This window comes from Tasmannia lanceolata, unplaced genomic scaffold (genome assembly GCF_043159265.1).
Source record: "Tasmannia lanceolata isolate RefF3 unplaced genomic scaffold, GAP_Taslan_0.1 ptg000013l, whole genome shotgun sequence".
NCBI lineage: Eukaryota > Viridiplantae > Streptophyta > Magnoliopsida > Canellales > Winteraceae > Tasmannia > Tasmannia lanceolata.
The window spans coordinates 16736261-16748914 of record NW_027518690.1 but is presented as its reverse complement, the minus strand read 5'-3'; the positions used below and the strand labels follow the sequence as shown (position 1 = coordinate 16748914).

The 12654-nt window shown below is 36.4% G+C and overlaps 1 protein-coding gene across 2 annotated transcripts in view; it reads left to right on the top strand.

Moving 5' to 3' along the window:
- LOC143889896 (protein PECTIC ARABINOGALACTAN SYNTHESIS-RELATED-like) overlaps window positions 1-12654 on the top strand; it is a 37524-nt gene that overhangs the window by 11925 nt on the left and 12945 nt on the right. For both annotated transcript variants that reach the window (XM_077394291.1, XM_077394290.1), the window contains exon 5: window positions 847-935. In XM_077394291.1, the coding sequence (XP_077250406.1) occupies window positions 847-935 (89 nt within the window). The remainder of the gene's footprint in view (window positions 1-846; window positions 936-12654) is intronic.

Genomic DNA, 12654 nt, shown 5'->3' with positions numbered 1-12654 from the left:
AGGTGCTTAAACGAGGACTACTCTGTATGAAAGACTTTGAACCTTTCAATGAAGCTAGAGATGATAGATCCCTTATTTTGCTTGACCGTTAATTTTTAAGACTAAGAGTATTCCTGGCAGTTTCCCTTTAATTACTTATGCTCCCTTGTGTGCCTTGTGGGTATTATACTTTATTTTCCATCTGTAACTGTTATGTATGAGGGACAACTTTTGATTCCATTGTATTGGTAATTATTCTGCACTTTCTTAGTTTCTGTTTATTCTCCTTACAATTTCTGTAGGATCCAATGTGAAGTATTCCTGAGCGATCGTTTTATTACGATGACGTTATTGGTTGGTCTTATGTTTAGGTCTTTTTGATAGTTTGCCAAGTTTTGATTTCTTAAACTACCTATCCCCCAAAAGTAAGCTACAAAGAACATTGATGTTGAAGCCTCTCTATCACTATCTGCGACAAGCCTTATGCTTACCCTTCTTCACTGATATCACACTCATAGTTGTTTTTTCCTATTTCTTTTTATTTATCTTGGAATTGGTCTCAAAATTTAGATTTAATTGTTAATATTCTGAGGTGACAAAATGTTATCTATTCATTGTTAATTGTTAATATCCCAAGATCTCTTATTCGATGGGTAGCTTCGCATGGGTAACAAAATATTTTCTATTCATTTATTCGACGACGTAGCATAAGAATTTGATTTTCCATGACACTCAAGTCGTGGATGATTCTTAAGAAAACTATTTATTATTCTTGGGGACTAGGTTGGTGGCCACTCTATACATCAAGTCAATCAATGCAAGTTACTGTACAAACTCACTCTGCTTTTGCCTCTTGATTTCTTGCAGATTTGTAATGCTGTTGCTGTGGCCAAAATTATGAATGCCACACTTATTTTGCCATTGTTGAAGCAAGACCAGATCTGGAAAGATCAAACGTGAGATCTCATGACTAAGCTTTTTTTTTTTTTTTTGAATGATCTCATGACTTAGCTTCCTTATGCTCTTAACCAACTTTTTATGTTACATTTTCTTGTTAATCAAATATGTTATTCGATTCCATATACTTATGCATGTTTTAGAAGAATGGAACCTATCACTGTTATGAACAACAAACCAGTGAAGGGTGGATCTTTATTGAATTTTTTTATAATTGCAATTTGTTTTTAGTCTGATTTTCTGCATATTTTTATACCAAACTCGAGAGAATACTATGTTTTCTTCTTCTAGTTTTGAGCTTACTATTGAATTTTTTTATAATTGCAATTTGTTTTTAGTCTGATTTTCTGCATATTTTTATACCAAACTCGAGAGAATACTATGTTTTCTTCTTCTAGTTTTGAGCGTACTAAACATCTTCTAAAATTGAATGTCTCTAATGTCCATAACCAATGTCATAGTCAACATGCTGACAATTCAGAATGCTAGTCATGCTTACTTGGGAATTTATGTTGTATCTATCAAGTCCGTCATCAATTCCAGCCCTGCACATTTTATATTTTCTTAAATTCGTATGTGATTCAAAGTACAACTTTAAATGGGGTCTAGAAGTATTGAAATTTTTTTCAGTCTTGTAGTCTAATTGAATATTTGTGAAGGAGATATGGCTATAAAGAAGATACCGAATTGAACCATTAAAAAAAAGGAAGATATCGAATTGAAAATGTGAATTAGTCTGTCTTCTTTTAGCAGTACAACGGCTGACATTATTGTTGGTGCAGGATGTCAAAATTGTGGAAACAGGAAGATGTAGTGGGAGTTGTTTTGTCTATTAAAATTCTCCCAACTGAAGATAACTTCCAATGGATGCTTTAGCTGATCTATTGATATTTTCCTATCCGACCTAAAGCTGTGGAGGTTTATGGGTGGAGCTAACTGAGGTTAAAAGGAGATGGTATTTATCTTAGTGTTTTGTGAAGAATTTCAACATGATTCTTTTCCATGATAAAGGGGGTAGGACAAGATCCGCTAGTAGTTTGAGGAAGGTTTTAGAGATTGCAATGAATCTCCCACTTTGCGGTGCACTTTTTACTTGGACCAATATTTAACATAATTCGGTTGATTGGTTGGGAAAAAAGAGGGGGAGGGGGGGGGGGGGGGTCGTAGTTGGATAGGTTCTTTATTTGTAAGGACTGGGAGGAGTATTTTTGGGAGCACACAAATAGTGTTCCCTGCAGCTGATTTTGGATCAAATTCTTGTTATTCTTGAATGGATGAATAAAGATGTATCGAATTAGCCTTAAATTGTACAATAATTGGCTTGATTTTTCAAATATTAATAAAGAATTTGAGAAGTTGTGGCATAAGATTAAGCTTGAATGGTTTTAGGGTTCAAGTTTATAAAAGAGCTTAAAAATTAAAGAAAATAATTGAATGGGGACAATTGTTTTGAGTCCTTTTCATTCCAAAATAAGACTTATTTTGAGATCAACCAACTTAACAAAGCAGGAAACACACCTTTGTGTTTATTAAGGAAGAATTTCTTTCATAGACTGGAATATGCGAGAAGAAGAAATCAAATTATTCGCTTAGTGAAAAACGATAATCATTTTGGAGATAGTGCGTGAGTCGAAATTTGATTGTCAATTTCTTCAGACGGTTAGAGTCTAAAGATATTAATTGGTGTCCTAACCGTTACGGGTTAGAGTTTTATAAGCTTTAACTAGAAAGGGCTTCTTGTCTTGAATGAGAAATTTAGGGCACGTTTGGCTACCATGAATTTTTATTTTTTTATGATAAATCGGTGTCTCCAAGTGGAGATGAGGTGAAGTGGCTAAAAATCAGGAAACTAGTGTGTTCAAGTGGTGAGAAGTGGCTAAAAATCAGGAAACAAAAACTCTACTCAAAATAGGATCAATTTTTTCCTGATTAGCCACTTTTGAGGCTCTTTGCAATCGTGCCTACTCAAATTTCTCTCCTTTTCCCACTGCCCTACGCCTCTCTCACCACTTGGTGACACCAATTTATCATGAAAAAATATTCCTGGCTGCCAGACATGACCTTACAAAGAAATGATGAAGCAATTTCAATATAGGAAAGGAAAAGGCACTGGATTTTAATAATTTTTGTGGTGTTCTATGTAGGAATAAGGGTTCTTAGTTAAGTCAGTTTTTTAAGTCTATGGAGTTCTTTATGGGAGTCCATCTCATCCATGATAGATAAACATCCTTAAATGAAACTAGATTCATTTTCATTTCTCTTAAGATAAAAATGGGTTTTACACATAAACCATAAAAAAAGAAATCATTTCTCTTAATCTTGGGAAGAATAGGTGTTCTGGTGAGGACTACTTCAACCATGTGACGACCAATGCTGAATCACCTTCCATACTTTTTCCGATTTAATTTCTTGTGGTGTATTGCTCCAAACTGTGTTGTCTTCATCTCTACTTCTATTGTTTGAGTGCTGCCAATCAAGTTTGCATGGGTCACAATCACCTCTCCTCTGCTATTTGAAATGCATTGGCTACCACTCGCGACTCAAAATATTTCCCATTAATGTCTTATGCTGCTATTTCCATCGAAGTTCAACTTTAGCTATCCACTGAGTATTTCTATCCAAACATCTTTTAGCCATCCTGATTTCTGAGAAAAGCTGCAAGTGTCCTTCCAATTGTTAATTAATTGGCATACCTTGAAACATCTGATACTAGGATACATTTGGATAATTTGACGATAATACCCTTTAACATGCTTCAAGACTAGTACAATATTTGGAAAACCCCTTGTCAATTCTTTCCTTTCAAATTCCAAATCATAGAAATGAATGGATTCTTTAAAAGGCTTGGGTTCGTCTATTCCCTGTTATGTGAAACCACCATTGCATAAAGCTCTTTAATCCTCCGAGGCAGGAAATTTTTTGCGTTAGTTTGACAGTCTGAGGTTAAAAAAAAATCTCCAAACCTTAACAACCTGTGTGTAAGGGTACAGAAATAAAATATGAATTCCACATTTGATTGCATTGTCACATTTTTTGCAAGTCATATAAGATATGTTCCTAGATTCTTATTTGTGAGATGCTATTATTTTTCATTGAAGAACTAGCCACATGAATGGCATAGATTTAGGAGAAGGTATCATTCTCCAGGTTGAGTGATACTCTAAGTCCTAATTGTTTGTCCGAATGTCACTACGGGACAAAAGCTTTAGAGAACCACTGATTTTTTTTAAACCATTAGCGACGAATAAGCGGAAGTGATATTAGAAATTTGACAAATTAAAACCTTGCCATCATTTGCATCCATAATAATTAAAAATAATTTCCATTCCAAATTTATTAATAAAAACCACCATCCTAGATTACCAATTTAAACCAAGTTACCTAGAGTCTGAAAAACCAAAACTAATAAATCTAGTCCAACTAAGCCTGACTTCGGATGTGACAATCATGTCAATCCGCAGCTCTTGACTCCCGCACTCCCATTTCTCGCATTGGTTCTTCATATATTTTCATTGGCAAAGGCTCCTTCCTTGTCACCTACATTTCCTATAGGGTAGGTGGGTTAGAGCGAAGTAAAGGAAAGGCTCGCATAATAATAATAATAACCAAATAACATGATTTTATCACACTAATTCTTACAAGAATGAAATAATTGGAAAGGAATTGAAATTTGCAACATTCATGGCAACAATTTAAGATATTAAACAGCTTAAATAAAATACAATTCATGGCAACATACAGAATGCAACTCTCCTTCTCCCCAGTGATCATGCGGCAATCTCAAAGTTCTTTTCTCGTTTTCAGCCTAGCCGGGGATCACTGACCGTCAAGGACCCCACATACCCTATTGGAATGTGATCCCCTTTAGGATTTCTGTCGGGTCACCTTAAAGGTTCCACTCATCAATGCATTGCCAACCAAATGTCGTACGCTCTCGGTCTGGTTGGCTTTTGGCGTTTCGCCCAAGGTAGGATCCAAGGGTTCTCCTTAGTCCCCCCTCCCTCTTTTCCCAATCCTAAGGTATGACATACAATTACACTATAACAGAAAATTTCCCCTTTCTTACTGATCCTAACAATTTTATTATCACATTACTTACAACCATTAATATTCAATTCTTGCCTCATTGAATTTAAACTTATACGGAACAGATAACCAATGATAAATCTCTAATTAACAATTTAACAATCCATAAATAAAATGCATCATTGTAGTAACTAGAGTTATAATAATCAAATAATTTTTGTCGTCATTATTAAACAAGTCTAACCAATACTTGCCTTCCCGTTCCGAGTTCGAGGAAAACTGTAGTCTCTAGGTAAGAAGCAAAAGGGTTCAACCTGACGTAATAACATACACATAGAGTCATATAGGTCTCCTAAAATCCAATACTCACTCTCAGTTAGTTGGTACCTTTGTTCTTTTCTTTAGATTAATTTCTACCCTTTCTAACCAAATTTTCGTTACTTTCAACCTAGTAGCTTCTCTATCAAATTCTATTAATTTTTAACTCTTAAAGATTGATTTACTATATTTTTTTTGCAACGTTTTTATTGCTGGTTTCAGATGTTTTTCTTTAAAATTTCAGAATAGATGAAACCCGTTTGTGTGGTTATCAAAATTTCGTTTTATCTTTTTCTTAAGTTTCTAGCGAAGGGAAAACTAGTTCATAGTGTTCTTAAATGAATTTTGCTGCCCCAAGTAAATTATGTCTGAAAATTTCAGCAAAGACGGACTGTTTTGGTCAATGTTATCGGGATCGCCCTCCGAGCCGCGATCCGGGGTCGCCGACTTGAAATGTGGGTCGTTTGAGACCCGGATCGCCAAAAATGGCTACTCGGGCGACCCACGGGATATAGGGAGAGATGCATAGAGAGGGAACACTTCAGTGGTCTAGGAGAAGAGAGTTGCACAATAGTTTATTAGTTTGTTCATGTTTTTACGTTCTTATTTAACAACTTGGTTGTTATTTTCTGTTTGCTTTCATTTGAGATTGAGAATGCAATATATGTTGGTACTTAATTTAGTGATATTTGGAGATCTTCAAAATTTATTTATTATAGATTGGATTGGATTGGAACTAGAATTTTCATTTTAAATATATATGAATAGCATACATGAGTTTTTAAAGACAACTATGAGTCCAGCCATGCTGTACGACTCAGAATGTGGGGCCACCAAGAAGCAGCATGTGCATAAGATGAGTGTAGAGGAGATGCGAATGCTTAGATGGATGTGTGGCCACACAAGGTTAGATAGAATTAAAAATGAAGACATTCGTAAAAAGGTGGGGGTGACTCCAATTGAGGAGAAGATGAGAGAGCACCGTTTAAGATGGTTTGGACATATCCAACGAGGCCTTTGGATGCTCCAGTGAGAAGAGGCGACTCGTGCCAAATTGATGGAGTAAAAAGAGGCAGGAGCAGACCGAAAACAACTTGGGTAGAAATAATGAGGAAAGACTTGATAGCTAGGAACATAACAGAGAACATGACCTTGGATTGGATAAAATGGAAGAAAATGATCCACGTAGAAGAACCCAACTAGAGCCAGGATTAGAGCTGGGTAGATTCCTTTCACCTTCTTCATGGAATTTTTCTAAAGGATTCATTTAGCCGACCTCATCTAGTTTGGGACAAAGGCTTAGTTGAGTTGAGTTGAGTATACACGAGTTTTTTGGTTTTTGTTTATTAAATGTATGTAGTATAGGCTATAGAATTTTATATATATATATATATATATATATATATATATATATATATATATATATATATATATATATATATATATAGTACCAGAGCGACCCAAATTTGCGTTCCAAATTAACCAACGAGCCGAAATAGCAAACCTACGTAGCCTTCCCTCATCGTACCGTGTACCGGGCTACCATCGTACCCCGTACCCGTTCCCGTACCACGTACCGGAACGAACCGCGTTCCAGGTAACCTTGGCTTTGGTGCGGTTATCATAAATATTTGACCATGATTCACTTATTTTCTCAGATTTCAGCATGTTTAACCCTTCCTTACACTATTATAGAAAACTTTTATAACAGATTTAAATTTTTTCCCAAATAAGACGACACTTTTTGTGCCGTTATAAAAAATAAACTCTGATATTTAATCTGATTTCCAGGAAGTATATATATATACCGCCGGTGTAGCTAACTTAGCTACACCGCCGGCTTAAAATACAATGGGCCCACATTGTTTTGGTGATCCAAAGAATTCATTTGATTGGCCCTCACATAGATAGGGTGTCCACCAAAAATCAGCTCCATAGGATCATCCCAACCCTTCAAATATATATATAACCCTTAAAATGATTTTTATCATATTTCTTGTTATTTTCAGATAAGACAAGCACTTTGTGCCGTTATAAAAAACGAAACTTCAACAATTTCTGTTATTTCCAGAGTTTTCCAGCAAGAAAAATCTGTTTATAATATTTTGTATAAAGTTTTAGTGTTAAAACTAGTTAATTTCAGATAGGACGAACCCATCCGGTGCCATTATCAAATTCGTATTTTGGGCCTAAGTCATTGAATTCTTACGTTTTCAGCAAGAATAATCATTTCTTAATTATTTTCTACAAGATTTTGTCATAATTTAAGTAAATTTTAGATAGGACGAGCCTATCTTGTGTGGTTATCAAAAACATTTTTAATTTTTTTAAGGCTTATGGAAGAGAAACTGATTCCAGATCTTAGAATTTTCATCATTATCATAAAAAATACAAAAGAGGGTCTTTCAACACTTACCCGGACAATCGCGAACGGAAGACCCTAGATCTCCCTTTCTTCTTCTTCTCTTCTCTTTCTTTCTTTCTTTCTCACGTCAATTTGAGAGAGAGAGAGAGAGAGAGGGGCGGCAATATATATATATATATATATATATATATATATATATATATGAGAAAACGGTTCCTACACATGTGTAGATAAGTTATCTACACACTAGCTTAAAATACAGTGGGGGCCACATTATTTGGGTGATCCAAACCATTCATTTTTAAGGCCCTCACATAGATAGGGTGTCCACAAAAAATCAGATCCATAGGATCATCCTAACCATTCGAACTGTGGAGGCAAAAAATGGACTAATTTGTGAAGGTTTAAAGACATCCATTTTACCTCCACAAATCATAGGGTTGGGATGATCCTATGGATCTGATTTTTTGTAGACACCCTATCTATGTGAGGGCCTTTAAAATGGATGGCTTGGATCACCCAAACAATGTGGGTCTCCACTGTATTTTAAGCTAGTGTGTAGATAACTTATCTACACATATGTGTAGGAACCGTTTTCTCTCTCTCTCTCTCTCTCTATATATATATATATATATATAGAGAAAACGGTTCCTACACACATGTGTAGATAAGTTATCTACACACTAGCTTAAAATACAGTGGGGGCCACATTATTTGGGTGATCCAAACCATTCATTTTTAAGGCCCTCTCATAGATAGGGTGTCCACAAAAAATCAGATCCATAGGATCATCCTAACCATTCAAACTTTGGAGGCAAAAAATGAACTAATTTGTGAAGGTTTAAAGACATCCATTTTACCTCCACAAATCGTAGGGTTGGGATGATCCTATGGATCTGATTTTTTGTAGACACCCTATCTATGTGAGGGCCTTTAAAATAGATGGCTTGGATCACCCAAACAATGTGGGCCCCCACTGTATTTTAAGCTAGTGTGTAGAGAACTCTCTACACATATGTGTAGGAACCGTTTCCTCATATGTATATATATATAGAGAGAGAGAGAGAGAGAGAGAGAGAGAGAGAGAGAGAGAGAGAGAGAACATTTCCTACACACTTGTGTAGGTAAGTTACCTACACACTAGCTTAAAATACAGTGGGGGCCCACATTGTTTGGGTGATCCAAACCATTCATTTGAATGGTCCTCACAGAGATAGGGTGTCCACAAAAAATCAGATCCATAGGATCATCCCAACCATTCAAACTATGGAGGCAAAAAATGGACTAATTTGTGAAGGTTTATACACGTCCATTTTACCTCCACAAATCGTAGGGTTGGGATGATCCTATGGATCTGATTTTTTGTGGACACCCTAGCTCTGCGAGGACCATTTATATGAATAGTTTGGATCACCCAAACAATGTGGGCCCCCACTGTATTTTAAGCTAGTGTGTAGGTAACTTATCTACACAAGTGTGTAGGAAATGTTTTCTCATATATATATATATATATATATATATATATATATATATATATATATATATATATATATAGAGAGAGAGAGAGAGAGAGAGAGAGAGAGAGAGAGAGAGAGAAGCGTTCCTGCGTTGTAGCGCAGGGAGTTTAACTGTGCTTTAGTGGGTTATAAAGCCTACCATTGGTTCGTACAGCGGGTCCCCCTTTGAAACATAGAGCGGGTCCACAAGAAAGGAACCAATGGGAGGCTTTATAAACCACTTAAGCGCAGATAAGCTCCCTGTGCTGCAGCGCAAGAACGCTATATATATATATATATATATATATATATATATATATATATATAGAGAGAGAGAGAGAGAGAGAGAGAGAGAGAGAGAGAGAGAGAGAGAGAGAGAACTGTTGGTGCGCTTAAGTTGTTATAACGCCTCCCATTCGTTTAAATGGTTGGGTCCCGCTTAAGCGCACCAATGGGAGGCGTTATAACAACAATGGTGCGCTTAAGCTCACCAACAGTTTTCTCATATATATATATATATATATATATATATATATATATATATATATGAGGAAAATGATTGTGAGCTTGAAGCTCATATAGCTTATATGAGCTTGAGGGCCCAAACACATGTGGGCCCACATTGTTAGGATGATCCAAAGCATTCTTTTGAAAGGCCCTTACATAGATAGGGTGTGTACAAAAAATCAGCTCCATAGGATCATCCTAACCCATCCAAAATTGGAGGGCAAAATGGAGAGACACTGTTTGCCACAAATCTGCCCATTTTTGCCCTCCGCTTTTGGAGTGGTTAGGATGATCCAATGGAGCTGATTTTTGGTACACACCCTATCTAAGATGGGGCCTTGCAAATGAATGGTTTGGATCACCACGAAAAATGTGGGACCCATGTGTTTGGGCCCACAAGCTCATATAAGCTATATGAGCTTCAAGCTCACAATCATTTTCCTCTCTCTCTCTCTCTCTCTCTATATATATATATATATATATATATATATATATATATATATATATATATATATATATATATATATAGCAGAAGAGAGAAGGAGAGAATTATTTGAATTTATCCCAAAATTCTAATAGAATTACACATCACTTTTTTGACTTTTTTTAACAAAGCACCCATTCAACCCACATATTTTCAATCCTACCCCCTCCTTTATGCTCTTTAACAAGCGCACCCATTAAAGCCACATAATTTCAATCCTACCCCCCTCCTTTATGCTTTTTTAATTATGGAAACCTCTATAGATTGGAGGTCTAGGATCAACCTATGGAAATGATTTCACGGGCACAACCTATTGATGCTGTGTTCCATCACATGGACGGTTTGCATTAACCTATGATGTGGTCCGTACAGTTCTTTGTCGGTCCGTGCATCACACGGGTTTTTTTACTAGTAAGTATATATATATATATATATATATATATATATATATATATAGAGAGAGAGAGAGAGAGAGAGAGAGAGAGAGAGAGAGAGAGAGAGAGAGAGAGAAAAGTGTAGCTACACCGACGGCTTAAAATACAGTGGGCCCCACATTGTTTGGGTGATGCAAACCATTCATTTGATGGGCCCTCACATAGATAGGGTGTGCCCAAAAAATCAGCTCCACAGGATCATCCCAACCCTACGATTTGTGGAGGCAAAAATGGACGTGTAAAAACCTTCACAAATCTGTCCATTTTTGCCTCCACAGTTTGAAGGGTTGAGATCATCCAATGGAGCTGATTTTTTGGGCACACCCTATCAATGTGAGGTCCTATCAAATGAATGGTTTGGATCACCCAAATAATGTGGGCCCACTGTATTTTAAGCTGTCGGTGTAGCTAAGTTAGCTACATGTATAGCTTCACTTAACTCACATATATATATATATATATATATATATATATATAGTATATATATATATATATATATATATATATATAGAGAGAGAGAGAGAGAGAGAGAGAGAGAGAGAGAGAGAGAGAGAGAGAGAGAGAGAGAGAGTTATACGAGTAAAGGGTTTCTGCGCTCGAGTGCAGATAAGCTTATCTGCGCTTGAGTGCAAAAACAGGGGTGGGCCCACATTGTTGGGGGGATCCAAAGCATTCATTTGGAAGGCCCTTTCATGGATAAGCGTCCACCAAAAATCAGCTCCATTGGATCATCTTAGGGTGTCCATTTTTGGGGTGAAAAAATGGGCAGATTAGTGGACAAACAGTATCTGTTCATTTTCGCCCCCACAAATGGACACCCTATGATGATCCAATGAAGCTGATTTTTGGTACACACCCCATCCATAATGGGGCCTTTCAAATGAAGGATTTGTGAAGGATTACCGGGGTCCTTTCAGACATTTTGCAGACCATTCCCCATAATTTGGGTGTAGGCCTCACTTTAGAGCTCTTCTAAATAAATTTTGGAACTATGCTGAAGTAATGTATTTGTTGAGATGTAGGGATATTTTGGTCCTATTGACTGGTTTTGGGATTTACTATGCGTACGTGGGCATGTTAGCCTTTTCAGCATTGTTTACTTAATTGATGATTTATACAAAATAGTCAGGTGAGGGAAGGACATAATCATGGACCCTATTCCTATTCTTTTCTTTATTCTGCTCTCCTACAAACATATCTTCTTGCAGGTTGATTGCAACTTGATATCAGAGCCTACGAAAATTGATTGCCTTTCTTTCTCAAATCAAGGGAGAGTTTTGGAAGGGTGTTAAATGTCACTTAATCGTAGATGTCAGTAATTGAATGGTCAGATTGGCATGTCTAGGACAAATCAGGTATCAATCAAAAGAGTGATTTCTACTGATTTGTGGTATTTTTAGTAATTGTTTGAGATGGTTTAAGATCAATTGGTTGGACCTTCCAAAAAATTACAAATATCTGTAAATCGGGTTGCTCCATTGATTTTTGGTCTCTTTCCAAAGGTAAATTGGATCGGTCTCACTCTTTTATTTGTTATGATTGTCATGGAAGTTGTCTAAAGTTGATTTTTTAATAATCGCCCTAAGGAATGTTTGCTATTTTTAGAGCATTTTGGTCTGTGTAGACCTATTATACGGTTAAGGGGAATTTTTGTTGAAGTTTTTTTTCAGATTTTTGTGCGTAACAATCTCTAGTTGCCTTTCGTGAAGTTGTTTGGGGTTTACGTGGTGTGTACTAGGGCCTGGGAGAAGTTATGAAAGAGTTTTAAAAAGGATAGTGTGTTTAATCTTTGGGAAGTTTTGATGATATAATACAAACAATAATACGGAAATAAATTCTTCTAATACTGGGGATTGTGGAGTTTAAACTTTAAACACCCTGGGACCTTCTCTGAAAATTCAGGGAACCCGGATGAAGTCCACTCATTGTGGGAAGATTGGCATGACATGGGGCACTGGTGGGACATTGTTGGTTGTCCAACTAAGTAAAATAATAGGGGAGGTACACCAGTAGCTAACAATGCATCGAAAACTAAGAGGACCACTTCTTCTAGCTTGCTTTCCATCTCATAGATTGTGCCTCATCCTT